This window comes from Pangasianodon hypophthalmus, chromosome 8 (assembly GCF_027358585.1).
Source record: "Pangasianodon hypophthalmus isolate fPanHyp1 chromosome 8, fPanHyp1.pri, whole genome shotgun sequence".
Lineage (NCBI taxonomy): Eukaryota > Metazoa > Chordata > Actinopteri > Siluriformes > Pangasiidae > Pangasianodon > Pangasianodon hypophthalmus.
Genome location: NC_069717.1, coordinates 2,634,401 through 2,657,043, shown reverse-complemented (window position 1 = coordinate 2,657,043; position 22,643 = coordinate 2,634,401). Strand labels below are relative to the sequence as shown.

The 22,643-nt window shown below is 38.5% G+C and overlaps 2 protein-coding genes across 2 annotated transcripts; both read right to left on the bottom strand.

Annotated features, from left to right (window-relative positions):
* Positions 1 to 6,520: 6,520 nt before the first annotated feature.
* Positions 6,521 to 12,143, bottom strand: sec22bb (SEC22 homolog B, vesicle trafficking protein b). The gene is made up of 5 exons (XM_026928606.3): positions 11,983 to 12,143; positions 8,924 to 9,033; positions 8,427 to 8,587; positions 8,124 to 8,270; positions 6,521 to 7,360 (listed from the first exon to the last, which is right to left on the bottom strand). The coding sequence occupies exons 1-5, from the start codon at positions 12,055 to 12,057 to the stop codon at positions 7,206 to 7,208; spliced, it is 648 nt and encodes a 215-aa protein (XP_026784407.1). The 5' UTR covers positions 12,058 to 12,143; the 3' UTR covers positions 6,521 to 7,205.
* Positions 12,144 to 13,092: 949 nt separating this feature from the next.
* LOC113535041 (cysteine-rich motor neuron 1 protein-like) lies at positions 13,093 to 21,305 on the bottom strand. The gene is made up of 5 exons (XM_026928127.3): positions 19,693 to 21,305; positions 17,688 to 17,918; positions 16,502 to 16,660; positions 15,295 to 15,462; positions 13,093 to 15,157 (listed from the first exon to the last, which is right to left on the bottom strand). Exons 1-5 carry the CDS (start codon positions 19,886 to 19,888, stop codon positions 14,898 to 14,900), a joined length of 1,014 nt encoding a protein of 337 aa, XP_026783928.3. The 5' UTR covers positions 19,889 to 21,305; the 3' UTR covers positions 13,093 to 14,897.
* Positions 21,306 to 22,643: the final 1,338 nt, after the last annotated feature.

Sequence of the window (22,643 nt, the reverse complement as noted above, 5' to 3'; positions counted from 1 at the left end):
TCAGTTCCTTGGTTTTGGAAGTTGTTGAGAATGAAGTCACCTCTTGTTGGTAGGAAGACTCGTCTTTTTTTATATTATGTCTGTCCACGTCAACTCAACATCAACTCTAACAAGACACATTAATAGTATGTGCATGTGTTCCTGGCCAATAAAGTGATTCTGATTCTGTATGTGAGTCTAAATATGATTCTTATTCTGAATCCGAAGTTGATTTTTGTTGTGATTCTGAATCTGACTCTAATTGTGTTTCTGATTCTGAATCTGAACTCGACTCTGACTCTTATTGTGCATGTCACTATGATTCTGATACTTATTCTGAATCTGAATCTGACTCTAATTCAGATTCTGAATCTGACTCTGATTTTTGTTATGATTCTGAATATGACGTTGATTCTGATTCTGTATGTAAATCTGATTCTTATTCTGAAAATGGATTTAATTCTGAATCTGACTCTGACTCTTGTTCTGATTCTGAAACTGACTTTAATTTGGATTTTGAATCTGATTCTGATTCTGATTCTTATCCTTAATCCAAACCTGACTCCAGTTCTTGTTCTGATCCTGAATCTGGCTTTAATTCTTATTCTGAATCTAACTCTAACTTATTTTTATTCATATTCTTATTTTCATTCTTACTTTGTTTCCTATTATTACGCATCAAAATAAGGTGTCTGAAGTTTACTTCTTTCTTTCTGCACTGAAGCTACAGTGATAACGTAGCAAACAAGTAATCTCACCCACAAATCTTTGTATACTCGCAACACATGCCTTTCATAATCTCCTCAGTAATCTTTCAGGTGTTACTCTTTGCAGTGAGGGGCCTCGGAGCAGAATGATATCGACTTAGCTGAGAAAAATTATTCAGGTTTTTTTTTTTTTTGGTTTGTTTTTGTGTGTGTGTGTGTGTGTTTGTCCAAGACATCTGCTTTCAGTGACCTTCTGCTTATAGTACATGTCTATAGTTTACAGTGTCACATTGTATTCTTATCTGTACGTCTGTGTGAAAACTCGACACATCACATGGTTTAATATGCATGTGGTTTGAAGCAGATATTTATAAAGATTTTGGGGGACTCACATTACAATTACTAATGAAGCAAACATCGTACACAAAACACATCCTGGATGATCAACAACATTTATGGTGGAAATACTGTAATGATTTTATTTTGGGCTGAATTATTTCTTTAATATTTTTTTTTTTCACAGATCAGTTTAAATTCTGGCTCTTTGAGAGTCAGACAGTTAAAGCAAAAAATTCTGCTGCCTGTCTGTAACCTCGTCTTGTTTGTTTGTTTCATGTCCTCTTCCTTCTTCTCATATCTCCCGTTAGATCTGTATTGTATCATGGACTGTATGTATAGAGCTGAACTGATCGAATAAAGTCCATCATCCATGAAAAACAAACTAGCATGCAAATGAATGAATGAATGAATGAATGAATAAATAAATAAATATGTAAATAAACAAATAAATGTCATTCACATCCTGGAAGACATGTGGTTTTGGTTAAATGACACAGAATTTTTTTTTTTTTAATGAGTACCAGAGAAATTATTATTATTATTATTATTACTGCTAACTTAGTGTATCCATCACATTACACACACACACACACACACACACACATACAAACTCTCAGACAGGTACACGCTCAGACAGGTTGAATGCACAGACAGAGCTGATGTTTGTGCCATTTTTGTTCTTGTTAGCACTTCCCGTTCAGCAGGCTGAAACTGGAGGGGTGAAAAGTTTGGCCTGTGCCCTGCGGTTAAAGCTTGACATGCTGCTTCTCTTTTTTTTTCTCAGCGCCCACTTCCTGCGAAATGAGGTAAAGAGCTTCTCTCAAATCAACTACACAGCTCTTTCTCTTCCGGCCTTTTTAATAAGGACAGAGGCTAAAGGCCAAGTGGCACCATTCTCCCGACACAAGTCAACTATTTAGAGTATGAATGATATAACGGTCAACCTGGTGGCTGTAACACACTATATAGTGCAGTTTTGCCCATTCAGATCCATTCTCCCTGTATAACTGCACTGCACAGGGTATAAACATGGCAGTAACACGTACAGCTCATTTCCTTATAAAACTGCACACATTGTACCTAAGACTACTCTTTTTTTTTTTTTTAAAGCAAAGGATCATCACACCAAATATTTGTTTCAAAAAAATGTTTCATTTATTACTATTTGCTGCTCTTTTTTTTATTGCAGAAACATTTAATTTCATTATCTTTGCTCTACAGCATCTCTTTGCATGTGTCTCAGACTTTTGCACAGTACTTGCACAATACATTCAGCTCCCTTCTCACACTCCACAGGACATAAAATAATCTTTCCTACACCCTACATAGAGCACTGTATATCCAATAGGGAGCCATTTGGTATTAATTTCCATTCTTTTATATGTAAATGTACTATGTAGGGTATGACATAATGACTCTAACACACTATGTAGTCCACTGTAAGTCCAGTAGGGAGCTACCTGACATCCAGCTCCCTTCTCTTAATGCAAATGCACTACATAGGGTATGAAATAATGGCTTATACATATTATGTAGTTGATAATATACCCAGTAGAGAGCTATTTGAGATTTTTACCCCTACTTCTTACAGGTACACTGTACATAGTGCAATATGTCCAATAGGGAGCCATTTGGTTATATTAAGTTCTCTTCTTTCTGTGTAAATGCACTACATAGGGTATGGCATAATGGCTGTAGCACACTATGTAGTGTCCTATATATAGGGGATCCATTTGGCCTTCAGATCCAATCTCCATGTGTAACTGCAATGCACAGGGTATAAAATGGCTCCTACATACTATGTAGTGTAGGGTATAAGTCTCTCTTACACTTTATGTACTTAATAGGATACCCAATAGAAAGCTATTTGGGTTTTACCTTCCTACTCATTACAAGTACACTACAGAGGGTACATAATAATATTTTCTACACCCTATGTAGTGTATTGTGTGTAGTAGGAAGCTGTTTGGAGTGTTAGTAATTACAAACACACTTTGTAGTGCACTCTATGTCCAGTAGGGATCCATTTGGCCTTCAGATCTACTATACTTGTCTAATATATCTATTCTCATTATGTATCTGCAATACAAAGAGTATAAAAGGGTATTTGGTCCAGTTTAAGCAATTTCCCCCTGGGATGAATAAAGTTCTTTGAATCTTGAATTGAATCTTGAATAAAAAATGGCAGCTACACACTATGTAGTTGACAGTATCCTCAATAGAGATCCATTTGGCCCCAAAAGTACACTACATAATACATGAAATAATGTTGTCTACACCTTACATAGTGTAGAAGGGAGCTACTAGGGGTTCTGTTCCCTTTTCTCTCTGTCATAGTGTATGACATATGAGCTTTAACACACTATGTAACACACCATATACCCAGTAATGCAAGTGCACTACACAGGATATTAAATAATGGCGTATACTTCCTATGTAGTTGACAGTATATTCAACAGAGAGCCATTTGGGATTTATATCCCTACTCCCTTCAAGTACATTACACAGAGAAAACAATGTTTCCTACACCCTACATAGTGCATTGTATATCCAATATAGATAGCCATTTGATATGCAGTTCCCTTATTTCTATGTAAATGCACTACATAGGGTGTGACATAATGACTCTAACACACTATATAATTCGCTAGTTTTCTAATACGTCCATTCTCCTTAAGTAACTTCACTACATAGGGTACATACACAGCTCATGAAATAATGCTTACACATTATATAGTGCATTGTACATCCAATAGATAGCCATTTAGTATTCACTTCCCTTTTCTCGGTGTAACTGCACTACACGAAGTGCACTATATCATACGATACTGTATATTGATTCAGGGGTTATTTAATGGTATGAACTCAGGGATTATTTAATGGTATGAACTAATGCCTTGTACACTGTATGCGGTTGATGCACTATGTAGTGGATTACACAGTTTGTCCTTTAGGGAGCCATTTTGCATCCTACTCTATAATGTTTCAGTGCACAGGGTATGAAATAATGGCTTATACATTGCATTTGGGATACAGATCCTTACTGAAGTGCACTACACTGTTGGAGAGGACACAATCTAGTGTACTATATTTACTCCCTACACAAGTTCACTACATCCTGTAGGGCATGGAACAACTTCTCTTTTCATGAAGTGGACTAAATGGGATCCCCTTGTCATGTGTCCACTTACTCCCTATACTAGTCCACTGTGTTATTGCAATATAAGATTTTCCACACCCTAAATAATGCAGGATGTCTTATAGAAAGCTTTTTGAGGATTAGTTCTGCCAGCCCAGTGGAAGTGCACTGCAAAGGGTACAGAACATAAACATTTAATTAATATACCTCTGGTTTCTCCCTGTAGAAGTGCACTTCATAGTGTATAGTGTAGAAGGGTTTATACACCCACAGTGCACTTCAGCCTGATTTGGAGTCTCTGAACAGTATCTTATGTTATTGTTGGTGTCATGGCACCCCCTGGTGAGAATAAAGTAGCACAGCGGGTTTAATAAACAAACAAATATTCAAACTGTAATCATTAATACTATTGAGTCTGATGATCTCTTCTTTAGCAAATAAAGCTACACATGTGATCAGTGTGAATACTGTACGGCTAAAGGCTCTGAGTTACAGACCGGAAGCTTATGAGCTTAAACCCCGAGACTCCCAGAAAGCCACAAGACCCTGACCTGATCACATGTTTGGACTGAATCTTCTGTCTATTGTACATTTCCCTGGATAAAAGGGCAAAGAGATGCAGCACATTTTGGATCATGTGAAGGAAACACGCCACGGCAAGCTGGTTTTAGTTAAAATTAAAAAAAGAAAAAAAAAATACGCACATCAAAAGGTTTTTCAAAGAAATCAGACAGCTTAGATAGATGTATTTGAAGTAGAGATGGCATGATACCACTTTTTCTTTTCCAGTTTCAATATTTAAAAACTAAGCTTTAAAAGTTATTTATGAAAAATTAAAGTACTTCAAGTACAAAAAAAAATTTTTTTGAAAAAATACACAGCTAAAAACATGACTTACACAAAACCACAGCTTTCACACATGAATCACTTACATCACAAAATAAAGTATAAATATAATAAAAAATCAAAAATATATACAATCAATCCTCTTTATATGTAAACAATTACTGATCCAAATAAAAATTAACCTTTAAAAATATTTTTTAAAAATATTATAAAATATTAAAAAATAAACCCAAATCCAGTCTTTTAGTTTTCATTTGTTACACAATTTGCTCAAATTCATTCCTTTTTTTTTTATTTTCTCAGATATTGGATCCACCATTTCTTGCTGGTATCGGCCCGGTGCGTATCGGATCGGTGCCATCTCTAATTTTAAGTGTAGTTTTTGTCTTTTGTATGTAAAGATATACAAAACAATTCACATCATGTGTGGAGGATCATGTAAAGATTTCATTCCCATCTTATTATCTCACATCCACTGGGATTCAAAAGACTGCTTTTGGTCACAGTAACTATAATAATGATCAGTAAAACTGATTTTTTAAAGAGTTTATTTTATTTTTATCTATTCACCTTTGGCAAAAAAAAAACCTCCAAATGAATACAGCACAATAGAAATGTCAAGCTATCATGTAAGCTGTCATGTTGATGCAGATCAGCAGATGCTGAGTGACAGAGTGAATAAACAAACTCATAAACCAGAGCACCAAAAAGTTATAAACGATTTCAAAACTTCCACAGAAACGCTTTCAATTTGCTCAAAAGATCAGGATCGCCCATCACTATTTACTATTTACATGAATAATTGGTGTTTACACAGTTTCCATGCACATTTCTTTTCCCTTATCCTTTTTTTTTTATAATTAATTCAATAATTTTGAACACGAACACTTATCTAACTTCATTTTGAAGATCTGTCCAGGTTCTAGGGCACTAGATGGGGTTTGGTATTCAGCACACTTTTCACAACAACAAATATGAAACAATAGCTCCCTCTCTCCTCATATTGCAGCGTGTTAACTGTGTGCTAAATTTGGTCTTCAGCTCCGTTCGCACTAGGCTACGTGCACTACACAGGGCACGACATAACAGCTCATACACACTACATAGTGCACTGCATCCTTCCTTTCCAGTTAACAATTATACTTTACAAAAATTTCCAATTAAATTATAACAATCACTCTTTCTCCCCTTCTGTCTTTACTTTTTTTTGTCATCCACTCATTTTTTCTTCTTGTTTTCTTCTCCTTTCGTTTCTCCAAATGACAGCTGTGTCTAAATAAACATTTTAAAATTGCCTTAAAATAAAACTTTAACATTTTAAAATAATTCTTCACCTGGAGCTACTTTGAGTTTCCTTCAGGAAGATTTTATTACATCACCTTTTAAAAAATGGAAAATTTTTAAAATAATTTTTAATTCGTTCATGTTTAGTTTCATATTTCAATATTCTTTAGTGTTAGAGTCATGACTCTAATGAACTCTAAATGAAATTAAAAAAGAACAACAAACGAAACATCAGCTGTTTATTAGATTAGACACCGAAACTACAGGCATCAGACACTGAACCGCTTTATTGTCAACTGAAAGGCAAAAGTACACCAGAGTCTTTTTTCCTCTTTTTTATTCCTCACTGTGGTGGTTTTCACAGCTGTGTACTTCACTGCCTAACACATGGCCTGTAAACCTGGGGGAAAAACCTGCAATCCGTCCACTCAGAGCGCGAATGAATGAATGAATGAGTGAGTGAATGAGTGAGTGAGTGAGTGAATGAGCGAGTGAGTGAGTGAGTGACTCGTCTTCTTGTCTTTCTGATTCTCTCAGACGGATTGTGAAATAAGGCAAATTGTCCACTTGGTGGCGCTCTTTGTGGGCGGATTCCTCGGGAAAAGCTCTCTCTCGCCCTCGCCCTTATTCACATCACCATCTCCACACACACACACACACACACACACACACACACACACACACACACACACACACACAGAGTCAGTCACTCACTCATCCTTCTGCGTCGGTTAATAAAACATACAACATATGAACAATCATAGACTCGTAGCTCAGTCTGCGAACTGCCAGGGGAGAGAAAGTGCCGCAACCATCAGTCTCTGAGGAAAGGGAGAGTGACGGCGTCTCGTTTCCGCCGCCTTCGGCGCGACGTCCAAGCCTCCGTCACGTCTCCTCCCTCCTCCTCGTCCTCACAGCCACCAGAAGCGGACGTAGACGATGAGCATGATGAAGAAGACGCCGCCGGCGGCCAGCTTGGCGTAGGTGGAGCGCGTGTTCAGGTATTTGGCGTCGCTGCGGTATTTCTTGGACAAGCTGGACAGGTTGCTGGCCTTCGAGTCCAAAGCTGGAGGTGTTGCAAAAAATAAATAAATAATAAGAAGATCGAGTTAGTAAAGAACACCACAAATAAATAAATAAACAAATAAATGGAACAAAAGCTGCCTGCTTCATACCTTCGAGATTAGACTTATCTCAGAATCGTTACAGAGAGCTTGTCATGTTACCCAGAAACGCAAACTCCTCTGTCCTGAACATGTCGGAAGATTTACAAAAAAGTTTACGTCTGACACTGGAGACTCCTTCCATGAATGTTAAAAACACCTCTCATTACAGAAAACTTCACTGTATCAACGATTACACAAATTTTTAAATCCATTTCTTTGGAGTGTCCTCCACATAACAACGAACAAAGACTCAGAAACTAAGCGTGATAGCGTTGGGGTTTTAAGGTTTGTGTTGCAGTGGGGAAAAAATAATCCAGATTTGGTGTTAGCATTAGGGCTAATATTGAAAATAAAAATGTGATATGCAATATATAACTTGATATATAACTTGTTAAATGTGATATGTGATATGCAGTACGATAATGCTAAAAGTGTGTAAAATCTATTTAAATTATATATATATATAAAAGTTTCATGTTCTTTTGAGGAAAAGAAAGCATTCTCTGCTGTCTGCGTCGCCCTAAAACTGACTTTTCGTAACTTTTTGCAGTATTAAATCCATGCATATCGCAATATTTATATTTATATTTATGATATTTCGATAATTTCGATATATTGTGCAGCCCTAGTGTTAGTGTTATTATTATTATTTTTTTCCTTTACCAGATAAGGCTTCTCCTCGCTGCAGCACCTCCTCAATGTTGGCCACCATGATCCTCTGGACGTCCTGCAGCTCCGTGTTAATGTTGCCCAGGTTCCTGCGAGCTCTGCTGTCGATGTAAGACTTCTTCGTTTTCTGGATGTACGTGTCTGTGAGCACGTGAAGGACATTCGCTTTTACAGGCAGCGAGACTTAAATAACCTTACTGAGAATCTTTATGTAAAAATAAACTTGTTATTGAACTTGATATTCATATTTACGTATTCAGAAAAAAAAAAAAAAGAAAAGAAACGTTTCTCTCTTACCGAACTCGATGAAGGAGTACGGTCTGGACACGGTGGGAACTTTCTTCCCGTACTGCTCGTGGAACTCGGCTTGGAGATCTTCTAAGTAGGCGAAGGCGAGTTTCTTGGGGAACACGGCCTCACAGAGCACCAGGTAACACACCCCTTTCTCTATCAGGTAACTTTACAAAAAAAACAAAACAGAGAAATGTCTCAGATTAGATTAATCAGCTCTCTCGGTTAGCTGGATAACTTAAAGCGGATTGGTTTGGATTTTTTGACGTTAATAAGCTGAGTGAGAAATCCTGCTTCAGGAAATGACACCGTCAGCAACGCGATACAGAACAGGAAGTGAGGAGCGAGGAAGTGAGGATACGGCGTGTACATCTGAGACACGTTCATTTCAAGAGTTAAGAGTTCAAGCTGCAGGAAGTGACCTGCATGTAGATTTGAAGATTTGCATTCAGATAGCGTTTCAATCGGTGCTGTGTGTGTGTGTGTGTGTGTGTTTTACTCACTGGAAGGTCATGGACCCTGCCTCCAGCGTGCAGCGTGTTGGACTTTGTTCATTAAGCTTCCGAAACAGCTGTTTGGCCTGGCTCTGATACTGCTGCATGTCTCGACCCATCTGCACAACACACACACACACACACACACACACGGTTACACATGTGAGACAGATAACACACACACACACACACACACACACTAACCGCCCATTAGACACGTGCTGATACTCAGGTACTCGACACACTGCGTGAAAGCAGGAATGAACGATTATTTTCTTACAAAAGGAAAATAATCAACAACACAGTGATACGATGAAGCGAAGTTCCTGTTACCCAACTGACATCGATTGTTTTCCTACATCGTCACATCCGGAAGTGTTTTATTCCTCTTACGCCACAGCAATTTACCAACTGCTACAACTTTAATTTATTAAACAACGACACGTCATACATTTTAACCGTTTATACTTACATTTAACGTTTAAAAATTAGTTCCTGTTCTTACATACATTAGAGCAGCTGTAAACAGTCGCTCCCTCATTCTCTCGTTCAAAGTTATTAAGACAAAACAAATAAACAAACAAACAAAAAAAAAACCGCAGCTTATCAGGTCACAGAGAAACCGCAAAACGTAAACTCCTCTGTTACCTCTGACACTGGAGACTCCTTCCATAATTGTTAAATAAACGTCTCCTCACAGAAAACTTCTTCAATCATGTGGAGCGTCTGCTGTACAAGTCTGTGTGTATAAGCTGTTGCTATAGAAACGATACCGTGTTACGACGAGCGCGCTGTGATTCATCAGAGCTGCTGTGACCAATCGGAGTTCAACAGCGCTGTTTTATAAGCTTAAAAAAAACAAAACAAAACAATGGAGTCACTTCTGAGACGTGACACAACGGAAGCATGAGCGGATGGATAGACAGCTGAATGGAGGGAGGGATGGAGGGATGAAGGAAAACCATGGCAGAGGGAAGTGAGTTCGGTTATTTTCTGTGAAAGCTGAGTATCAGCACACGCCCACGGTCAGGGTTTATGCTCTGTGTGATTAGTGGAGAAGTTTCTCTCGGACGGCGATGAAGCAGAAGCTGAACAAACCTTCTCACTTGCCTTCACGGCCGCATGAGAAACACAAAAAGGAGAAAGGGAAGAGATTAAAACACGTCTGTTAGTTCACAACAAAAACCTCGACACGTGGTTATAAGGTCCAGCTACATTCATCGCTCCTTTCATCAGCTACTTATAATATACATTACAGTGCAAAAGTTTTCACCCCCCGGTTTCAACGTATAAGATTACAAACGTCTATCTTATACTTCATCTTACGGCATGAATGTCAGTCGAGCTCTTTGTGATCATCACTCGTGCTCGTGTCGCTTGTTAGTTTGTGGGCGTGGCCTGTCCAGTTTTTTTTTTTTTTTTTTTTTCCAATGAGATTCGATAGAAACTGAAAAATACAGCCTACAGCTAACTCTACAATTTATACACATCCTATTTGCTTAAAGTGTAATTAAGTCTGAGTTACATGTTACATGCTAAACTTCACTGTCAGATTAATTAGCAAAACAAACTAGCTACAGCACTCTGCGAAAGTCTTAAGCAAGCTATTTTTTTTTTAGTACAATTTTTGTTATAGATGTTTATTTTCTGACTTCTACATTATTGATTCAGTACAAAAACATTTTAGATTCCAAACATTAGTTTTCAGGCACAAAATGAAATGTTAGAGAAAAATGTTTGTATGTCAGTAAAGAAAGCAGCAGATTCCATAAGAGACACTTTTCAGATAAAAACATAATGAAGGCTGCTGGGTTTCGCTGCAGAAATAAGAAGCGAGTCGACAGTCAAAGTCTCCAGAAGAACTGTGGCTGCTTCTGCAAGATGCTCAGTAACACTTCCAGCTCATTTCCTTATAAAACTGCACACACTGCACCTCAGATACTCGTTTATTTTATTAAAAAGCAAAGGATCATCCCACCAAATATTGACTTTGTTTCATTTATTACTGTTTAATGCTCTTTATAGTATTTTTTTAATGCAGAAACATTTAATTTCATTATTTTTGAAGGCATCTTTGCTCTACAGCATTTCTTTGCATGTGCCTAAGACGTCTGCGCAGTACTATACGTACACTCGTACACTCACTAGACGCACCAGCGATCTCGGCTACTTCCTTCTTCCCAAGCGTCATTTTCCCCCGTAACGTCTCTGCACACGTTTAACGAGAAGACGTATACGACGGGATAACATGAAACCACGGTTATAAGGCTTTCTCCATTTTTTTGTGTGTCTGACAGTAAACGGGAACTAAAGTCGTGAGCGGGGAACTGAAGAAACGTCGCACGCATCACACTCGCTGTAGGGTTGGTCCGAGGAATCGTTCGAGACATCCGTCTGGATCTGTCGCTTTTTTATGGCAACATATCTAATTAGCGTAGAAGTGAGCAACTCTCGATTCAAAAGTCGCCTGCTGTGCTGTCGGTGAAATCAGGGCTCTGTGTCGCACGCTTACACCGAAAAATAACGGACACTGGACAGTGCACGGCCACAAGCGACAAACTACAAGCACCTCGAGTGTGAATACAATCTAAAACTGATACAGTAGCATCATTTTAATTGAATTATTAAATTTTTTTAAGCAAAAGTAACACCCAAAGTACAGTCTTACCACTACTTTTTAAACACTAGTTTATCACTGCTGATCTGTGGGCTCATTAACAGTCTCCACTAAAGATATATATCGCGATATATCGTGTATCGTGAAAACATATGTAAGTATCGCGATATATTTTCTTCCATATCGCCCTGGAGGTATCATCTTAACAGGTTAGCAAAAAAAACAAAAAAGTTAACAACCGTCACTACCATACTGATGTTATGTTAAAAATTTGATTTCTAAGTGTATAAGTGTTTGTTTAAATGTTATTAAGTGAAACATGGAAACTTAGCGCTGTTATTTTATTCATTCTTGCGCCGTTACATTTAAGCTAATTTAGCTAGCTAGCCATAACTAGCTTCACTAAAACCACAAGGATGTAAAAAAAAGTGTTTAAAAATAAAAGTTAAACCTGTTCATCTTCTTGCATGGACGCAGCCAGAGGAAGTCCATCCGCCAGCCGCGCGATCATCGTAAACAACACCATTTTTCTGTAATTTCTGCACCGATCCGAGCCGCTTCACTCTGCAGATGTGATGACGGCTATCTAGATTACGCAGCCCTCTTTTCCTACCCGTATTGCACACAAATCCCGCCCCCTGCGCTATGATTGGCTAACAGAATCTTGGTTCATTGCTTATAGGTGGAGTACGAACTCGCAGCCAATCGTAGCGCAGAAGGCGAGAACGTATAAGCCAATCACAGTGCAGATAGCTAAGCTGGTCGGAAAACGATTGGGAAAAAAGATGACAAGTTGTCAACAACTGTGGACTCGATGAGCTGGCCGGAAATACGTGCCGTATCGTGTTGCTTTATTATATGTCCGTAGGAAAAGTTTTATCTAAGTGTAATTAGTTCCGGTTACCTTAGCTTAACGTTTGAATAACAGTAACACAAGCTTGTCAACACAAATAAAAATGAATAAACACAACATTTAAAGTAGCGTCACCATTTTCAAAATATTTTAATAAAAATAATACATAATTATTTTTTAAGTTTAATAAATGATGTGTAATAAATAGTGCATAACAATCATGTAAATGTATTTAAAACGGATGTGAAATTCTGATGTAGTGACCAGCAAATGGGGATAAAATAAATAAAAAACATATTTCAAAACACCAGAACATCAGAACATAATATAAGGTATCCTTAAAGCTAACAGGGTGTTTAGCATCTACTGAAACATTGTGCAACATGAAGTCCATCTCCATAAAGCAAATTCTTTTTGGTAATCTCTCTCTCTCTCTCTCTCTCTCTGTGTATGTGTGTGTGAGTGTGTGTGTGTAGTGTTGCTAACTCTTTCAGGGGAAAGTAGCTAATGCGTGCTCAAGAAGTCGCAAGAAGTCATCTAGTAACGTCACAAACTAATTTGCATACTCATTAAATTGTTATGGACATTTGCATATCAAACCGTGTGTGAAGACTTTAGAATAGAATAAATATTTGAGCAACAATGCGGTTATATCGATTATAATCCCAGCCATGCGGATGTTCAGTATTCAGTACAACCACACGATTGCTAGTGTGATATTACTTTTATAACGCGGTTCAATAAACAAGATATCAATATCAAGTAAGTGACATTTTGGACGCAATATGGCCAAATGTTCTGTTTATTTTTGCTCCGCTAGCAGAAATAGATCCCGAAGAAGCCACACCCACTTTATAGCCCGTCAGCTAGCTGGCTAGCTAGCTCACATTGATATGTATCTTCCCATTAAAGGTGCTTCTGGTGAAACAGGCGTCCCTTCTTCCTTTACAACTTCTTCTGACGAAGTCAAAAGGTATATTCATGTAAATCGTATGATTTGTATGTCCACTGATGACATCACTAACACTACGGTAGTAACCGTTTACAACTATCGCTCGAAGTGGAATTTATGTGGCGAACGCAGATGAGCGGAGTGACACAGTGAAACGTCGCAGTGTGGTTATAGGAAACGTCAGCATTCTTGGAATGCGGTTCATCCAATCGAATCAGTGGACTGGAATTAACTATTGTGTTATATGAGTTATAACTTATTTATTATAAAAAGAAGTCATCTTCAGTCACAGCACCACAAACTATTTATGTACTTATAAAATTCTACAAATTCTATGAAGAACTTGCTTTTATTACTGTAAATAATGACAAGAAAGGAGTTTAAAATGAAGAACAAAGAAATTAAACAAACAATGGTGATCAGTGATTGGTCATTGGGAACAGTAGTGATCAGTGATTGGTCATTGGGAAAAGTAGTGATCAGTGATTGGTCATTGGGAACAGTAGTGATCAGTGATTGGTCATTGGGAACAGTAGTGATCAGTGATTGGTCGTACAGCAGCTGTGATGTGAGCTAGAGGTCCATAGAAAGTGCAGGACAGTGGGTCAAAAAGTCACTAGATTTGTTGTGAGGCTCTTTTTTTTTTAAATAAAGATGCTAAAATAGTCTAAAAAAGTGCTGAATCTAGTGACAAAGTTGCTGCACTGACGGATTTTGAATACCACACCTCATTTCTTTGCTGCTCCACTGCTGCCAGCATAGTGCATTTATTTATGACATGAAACCACTGGCTTGTGTTGCATATGGCCTGAATCTTTTAGTCCAAAACCCCTGAAAGTTTCGCAATTAATTAAATGGTTAATTGTGTGACTACATCAATAAACAGTTGCTTGTTTTTCAGGTTCTTTTGTTGGTTTGCTGTTACTGTTACATGATTAGATGAGATGTTAAGATGTTTCAATCTTTAAGTTCATGAGAAGTGGTAGCAGTGTCCTAAAGCAGTCCAGTGAGGTACTTTTTGAGTCTTTGTGTTTGGTTTTTCTAATGTTTGAGCTTTATAGCTGCTTTAAGACTTATCTTAATAAGAATTGTGTGTTGATACGTGCAGCTGTTTGTTCTGATTTTCCTTCATTACCAAAAAAAAAGCACCCAATGAAATCAGTTCGGACCTGGAATACTCTGGTTTTCTTTTTAATCTCAAACTGTTCAAGTTAACACTTCATAAAAATGAGAGAGATGATTTTTACAAAAAAAAAAAAAAAAAGTTTATTTTGTTGACTATAATCCAGATTTTTGCACAGCAAACATTCTGAGCATTGCATAAAACAGCAAGTCATTTGATCGGTCCCCATGAGGAACACTTTTTTTTAAATGAAAAAAAAAAACAAAACCAAAAAACTAACTAAGTAACTATCTAACTAACTAACTAACTAACTAACTGAATAACTAACTGACTAACTAAAAGAACCAAAATGTTTCCTTTGGGTTACTGAGGTTAAGGTTAGGGTTATTCCTTACAAGGACAATAAGATAAATGTGTGTGTTATATTGCAGATGCTAATTAATCTCCTTCTTTCACACACTCGTAAAGGTCGCAGCAGGTCCCTGGGTGTCCGTTGCCCTTTACGACAAGTTTGGGAAGTCCACGGTTGGGGCAGTATGTGGGTTTTGGAGCGCAGGTCTGGAAGTTGCAGGTGCACATAGCAGGCACAACAGGGCAGCACTGACCGGGATCAGTGTGAGGCTCACTAATGAAGGAGTCTTCCGGACACGGTGGAGGGGGAATCTCAGGACAGGACGCATTACGGCACCCAGATTCCTCTGAGAGAGAGAGAAAAGCAGAGAAAGAAAATTTATCTATAAAATTGATCAATCTATAAGTCACAGTTTCAGGGAGCTGCTTAAGAGAAACCTCAATGTGTCAATATTAATGTGGAAAAACATTTGTGCATTCTTACTCAGCATGTTGCAGCAGGCGGCCTCGGAAAGTGGGGTTGTCCTGTAGTCGCACTTTCTCTCCTGACACACACACTGGCAGCCCTGAACCTCACAACCCCACTCCATACACACATATGCAGGTCTGTCTCTTTTGGGAAGCTCTCCGGTGATGTAGTGTATTTCTTCATCTTAGTAAAAAATATGTAGTGTTATTGAGAATTCTGTTCATTGAACTAGAAAAGGAGCCACTTCAAAAGTTGAACATGTGGATGTGTGTATCTGAGTGAAATATCCATCAATAGAAACATTTGAAGTTATCCATATTCAGCAGCCGCAGCTGGGATCAAGGGGCTAGCCATGCTAAGCTCCCCCTGTCTTTCAAAGATAAACCGCCATCACATTTTGGCATTCATATCATCATTATTTGCTGCTAACACGTCTTAAAGAAGATTATTTTGTGCTTTTGTAAAGCCGAGCACAACAGCACCACCGACAGTCATAAGAAAAAACACACACAGGGATATAATGAAGTGAGTCTCACTGTGATTCTTCTGAGATGGAGATTCATGCAATGTTGCACGTATGCTGTCTTCTTTAAGACTGTGACTGTATCAGAAAATGCCTCCAGCATTGTAACATGCTTGTTTTATTAAGGGTAATCTCTAGGACTGGTCCAAGGCAATGTCAAACAGGGATGATTAATAACACGACAGTTAAAAACAGAAAGGTCAAACCCGAGGGACTGGGGACAGGAGAGACAGGCTTAGAAACCCAAGTTAACTGAACAAAATGTCACAAAGACAAAGTAATGAAATGTTACAAAACAAGGGCGGAGACAAGACCAGGAACTGAAAACACAAACACGTCCTGGGTGTGCAAAAGCGATTTGTGCTTGCAGAGAAACTCTTGGTCTAAAACAAGTAGGACAATTTCTCAGAACATCTGATTCACTAAACTGCCGTAGGGAAGCAACTCACTTAACACTACAATCAACTTCAGGAATGTGGGTGAGTCTTGAGAGACTGTCCCAAGTGCTCGCTTTTACAACATCAAGCTCTCGATCACTCACACACTCAAGGACCGCCCCTTAATGACGCCACCAAAGTGATGACTCAGTGATGAGGAGCATAGGGCCAGTTTCTGTGAGTGACTCTGTGTGTGTGTGTGTGTGTGTATGTGTGTGTGTGTGTGTGTGTGTGTGTGTGTTTGTGTGTGTGCGTGCGTCACCTATTTGATCTTGCCGGCATTGCTCAAAGGTGCTGTAACGGAACAACGAATGACAGGACTGTTCCGAATAACAGTCACAATTTCCAACATGAATGTTGCAACCTGTACGAATTGGACACAGGATAGCTGTGAAATTTTCAATGAGGTGATCTGGTACCTCTGAGAAAGAGAGAGAGAGAGAGAGAGAGAGAGAGAGAGCAGTAATGTCAGGGAGGAAAAAAGAATGGAAAACGTCAACAATTAATTTGAAATAGAAGAATCTACTGTAATAATCTGAACATGTACAGCAATCATTTTTAGTAAATAATGATTTTAATGCATCTTCTGATTAAATTTCCATGAATTTCTGATCAATGGGATTCCATAATGCAAATGAAATGTGACTACTGAATGGTACAACTGATCCACTAACTGGTTTCCTTTCACAAAAAGGCCTAACTCACTTCTCAAATCAGACATCGCTTAAACCAAAACAAGGACAAGTGGTAAAGTTTTCTGTGAGGAGAAGTTTGTTTAGCATTTATGGAAGGAGTCTCCAGTGTCAGCGCTTTGAAGGAGTCAGAAGTAAAGCTGAAAGTTTGTGTTTTCTGATATCTTCAGGACAGAGGAGTTTACACTTCCTTGCGGTTTATCAGTAACATGACAAGCTGCGTTTTTTTGTCTTATCAACTTAAAGTAAGTGATAAAAGAGAGGCTCGTGATGGAATGAATATTTAAAGCAGGAACTAACTTGTTTTTCAGGCATTCCACAACATTATATGTAACTATAAATGGATAAAAAAGTATGAAGTGTTGTTCTTTAATTAAAAAATTGTAACAGTTTGCAAATTGGTGTAGTATAAGAGGAATAAAACACTTTAGGACGGTTATAGGAACATAAACAGTAACCCCTGTCACTGATTATTTTCCAATACAAGCACAGCACAGTGTGTTTTGTTTCTTACTTAAATATTAGATTGCACTATTGTTTATTCCGTTAAATTTTCTTCCTGCTTATTGCCAAATTTTTCTGTATCTTTAGTGATTTAACTGACATTTGCTTTAAAGCACTTTACACATTTTGATAATAAATACTAGATTATATTTTTATCAGTAAATCTGATCATAATTAAGATTTTTAAAAACATATTCTGTTAATCTCTATTCTTATTTCGTACTTCCTCAGTGTTCTGTAAAGTAGTAGTACCTTTGCACACGCCTATCTGTGGAGCTCTGGCAGAATCCATTCCCACTACAAGGGAGCAAATCAATCCTTGATCGCAGTAACCCCATCTCCAACTCGGGCCACCGCACACCTGCCCCTTCTGCTTGGCGCAGTGGACGCAACACCCACACGGATCGGTCGCTACACCGCTGCGACAGTCACCGCGGCGCCGTGGCGGACACTGGAACTCGGAGCAGTTACAAGCTGGAACCCCTGGGAAACATGAGAAAAACGATTTATTACAGCCACATATTTAAAATTTCATCATCCTTTCGGTGTGGAATTACACTGTAATATACTTGACAATGACAGAGTTCTGAGATATTCTTGATCCACCAACATATTTTTAAAGATGTTCAAGTAAGAATACTTTGAGGGCCATTCCTAAAGTTTCAGCTTGCATTTCTTGAAATAATTGATGGTGGAATTTGAGGTATGCTTTGGATCATTTTCATGTTGTAAAAGCCGATCTCTTTTCAGCTTCAGTTTCTTAACTGGCTGCGTCACATTTAATTCCAGAATTTATTAATATTTACTGTTATCCATTCTTCCATCTAGCTGTGAAATGTTTCCTGTGTCACTGACTGTCACACAACCCCAAAGCACAATAAATCCACTTCCATGCTTAATAGCTGGCAAGGTGTTCTTTTCATCAAACGCTTCTCCTTTTGTGATTCTGGTCACAGAGTTCCATTTTTACTTCATCAGTCCATAGCACTTGTTTCTAAAATGCCTCTGACTTACCCAGATATTGTTTTGCATACTTCAGATGTTCGCTTTTATGATTAGGATGCAGGTAAGGTTTCCTTCTGATGACTCTTCCATGCAGATCATGTTTGTACAAGTGTCACTACATATTAGAAGGATGCACCACCACTACTGTCATATGGGTAATTTGCTTTGCCTTTCTGCCAGGCAGTTATTAGTGTGTTCATGGTCTTCCTGTTCTTGCCCTGATTTCCACAGTTCCCCTTACCTGCCATTTTTTAATGACATTTCGGATAGTGGAAATCGGGAGCCAGAAGCACTTTGATATCTTTTTATCGCCTTGCCCTGCTTTGTAGGCATCAGTTTTCAGATCATTTTCAGATGCTTAGTCAGCTGCTTGTAGAAGTCCATGGTTGCTGGGTTTTAGCAGAAGGTTTGAAGAGTTTAGAGAAATTATTATACGCTGGAATTATCATACTAACATGTCAATTAATGTCTAATTAATAAAAATTAATAAAAGTTCTGAAACTTTACAATTGGACAGGTGTTCAAACTTTTGCGCATACGAACAGTTACTAGATATATTTTTAATTTCTATTGTTTATGTTTGTCAAATATAAAGTAAATGTGCATTAAAATTAGCTGAAAATGTTTTTAATACTTTGCTGCAGAGGTTGTGTTTATTTCTTTTCACTTCAAAAATTTTAAAAATACATAATTTAGCCATGGGTGCCCAAACTTTCGCATACAACTGTACATACAGTATGTAATAAATATACAATACACAGACAGTTATAAATAACATGTAATATATTCAACTTTGACAGTCAGGAGTACAGTTAGTGATAAATGATCCAGTCAGCTCAACACACAGAGTTGTCTGGCAGGGACAACAATATAAATCATGAGTCACTAATAAAAATAAAAAAAAATCGGGCACTAAATCTAACTCAAGACACGTGTTCCAGCTCTAATGTCCGCCTCTGGGTCCCTTAAAACACTTACAGGTTTTGAATAACTGGCTTCCAGACAGAGTAGGAATCATGTGACAAAACAGACTTGAGTTTGTAAAAGAATACCGAGTCATTGTGCTCTATCGCTTGGTGAAAAATGAAACCCTTTAAATATAATGTAGTTGACCAGCCAAGGCATGTTTGTGTATAAAGGCTTCAGTAAATTTTGTGCTGGAGCTATGAGGAAGTCTATCTCCCGCAAGAGCTTTTCCTTAAAAACAGTCAGGAGTGTGTTTGTAGATGCATAGAGATAAAATTCTACTTACTGGTGCACACTCCTTCTACATAGATGTTCTCGTCCTTGGGTTCATCAGACAGACAGAGGAAGTCGGACTCACACATGCCCTCGATGAAGCCTCCACATTTTTCCCCTTCACGCAGCAGCAGGAACCCAGAGCCTGGCATCAGGAGGCACACAAACGCCAGAATCCGAGCCAAGATCCACAAAGTGCTGGAAACCATAGTGCTGCCACGATCACTAAAACAGAGCTTACGGGGCAATTTACACTGCGTCTGAGTCTAACCGAGCTAAAAATGACTAACAGACCTGAATGACAACGCTCTCCGACCAAACCACACTGCAACTCTTAAAATATATTGCCTCCCTTCCCTCTCTCTCTCTCTCTATCTCTCTCTCTCTCATGTTTATCCAAACAGAGAACAGATGGGACTAGGTGTGATGTGATGTTCTGTGTTAAGGTCAAGCTACTGGTGTTTTTCTAAACCTGATACAAGCTACTGGTGTTTTTCTAAACCTGATACAAGCTACTGGTGTTTTCCTAAACTCTTCTTCTTTATGTACAGGAAGGTTTTATTGATACGGTGAAGTTTCCTATGAGCGAACGTTTATTTAACGTTTATGGAAGGAGTCTCCAGTGTCAGTGCTCTGTAAAAGTCATCAAGTTTTCCACCACAGGAACATCAACAGGAGTTTAAGTTTTATGGTTTTCGCAGTAATGAGTAACTTCTTTGTCTTCTTAACTTTAAGAGAGAGACAAAAGAGAGACTGGTGAGGAAGTGATTGTTTCCTGAACGGCATTTTGGCACACTTATTTTGGAAAGAGTAAAAATTGGAATTTTCTGCTTGTATGGGGTTTAGTGCCAAGATCTGGTCAGCGTGGTCAAGTGTTTAATCGTGCTGCGTGTTTTCATGAGTTTAAAATTATTTCTGTCTCACTGCTCACACTCCATCGGGTCATTCAATTTCAACTACACTAACGTGTGTGTGTGTGTGTGTGTGTGCATGTGAGACCTATTTGCTCTTGTTGGCATTCCCCAGAAGTGCTATAGTCAAATACTGGGTCAAAACTCCTTACTGATAAACAGTCACAATTTCCAAGACAAATGTTGCACCCTGTGTGAATTGCACATGGAGGACTGGCAAAGATATTTATGAGGTAATGTGGTAGTGCTGAAAGACAGAGAGAGAGAGAGAGAGAGAGAGAGAGAGAGAGAAGTACAGTAATGATGGAAGAACACAAAAACCCCAGAGCTTGGCATCAGGAGGCACATAAACACCAGCATCCAAGCATCCATTCACAAAGTGCTTAAAACCATAGCGCTGCCCCAATACAATCACCAAAACTGAGCTTACAGAGCTCCTCACACTGAGTCTGAGTCTAACGGAGCTGTGTGTGTGTGTGTGTGTGTGTGTACTTCTGGAGCTCACTTACCAAAACACATTCCACCCTTTAACAGATACAGTTTTTCTTTCTCACTGTCACATTTTCTCTCTCTCTCTCTCTTTCCCTCCCTCTCTTATCCTTCTTTCTCTTCTTCAATCTGTTTCTTGTCTCAAGCTCTCTCTTTCTTACTTATCTAAACAGAAAACAGATGGGACTAGGCATGAGCTGATGTTCGGAGTTAAAGTCAAGCTGCTGTTGTTTTTCTCAACCTGATACCAAGCCGTTGAGTCTTTCGCAATCAGCAAAATTTCACCATTTCGTGAGCGAGAAAGAGTTTATGAATGTTTCAGACATGCAAGTCAGTGTGGAAGTCTAGAAAACCTTCATGTCAAGTGTTATATTTGTTCATTTGGCAGAAATTGCACTTCTATATGTTCCTCTTATGAGTACCAGATGGTTTTTCTTCTTCTCCAGGTTTCCTCCCACTAGCGTCTTTATTAGGTGTTAGGATAGGACTCACAGGTTAGGGATAGATCCTGACGTTCAGGTTCGAGCCGGGGCTGCTAACCACCTCATCGTCAAGATGATAGTCATCAGACTAATTAATGGCAGGAAGATAGCTTTCGTTTGAGGGTGGCGTGTCTGCATGATGTCGCAGAACTCTCTCAGTTGGGATCTTTTTTGTCATGGAGGTTTTATTATAAGCCCATACCATCAACTATTAGCAAAAACAAACAAAACAACATGAACACCACCTTAATCCTTGAGCTGGCCAACCCAGGGCTCATGGCTAGGGCTGGACCTTTCATGTTTCAGCCGAGTGAGTTAGCCTCAGTGGATTCCAAACATAGCTATGGACACACATATTACAATTAATGCACAAATTCATGTAAATTGCAGCACGTAGGGCCATTGGTCTGTTCGAGTCAGGAGACAATAGTTAACTAGCCAGCTAGATCAGCCTAGGGAGAGTAAGTCCTTCCTAACATTAGGGATCTTAGTAAATGAGTTTCAGTCTCGTCTATCCAGCTCACAGTCGTGCAGAAAACCAAAGAATCACATCCTCTCTGATCTCTTGTCTGTCTCGGCCCCTGATTCTTCCTCAGAGTCACTTTTTTACAGAATCAGTCAGTGTTTTTTGTCTAATTCAGTTCAAGAGAGAGGGGAAAAAAAAGAGACGCTGGTGATTGTTAAGAACTAACTTGTTTTGAAAATGTTCCACATCATTAAAATGGATAAAAAAAAAGAATAATGCATTTATAATATATATTTATAACATGTTTATAATAATGTGCTTATTATTATTATAATTTTTATTAATAAAACTTGTAATCACTGGCTTATTGTGAATATAATAGGAATAAAAAAAACAAAACATAAGAACAGGGCTGATACTACGGAACAGACAAAGACGTGGAAATGAGAATTTTACCAGCTCAAGTGGTCTGTTTAGCAACAAACTCGGGATGGAATCAGTGGCAGAGACTCACGGACTGAAAGCAGGCACAGAAATGGGGTTCAGGGTCAGAGAAGGACCAGGAACGAGGAAGAATCAAGGTTTTCTTTCACAATGAAAACACTACAAAAAGGAA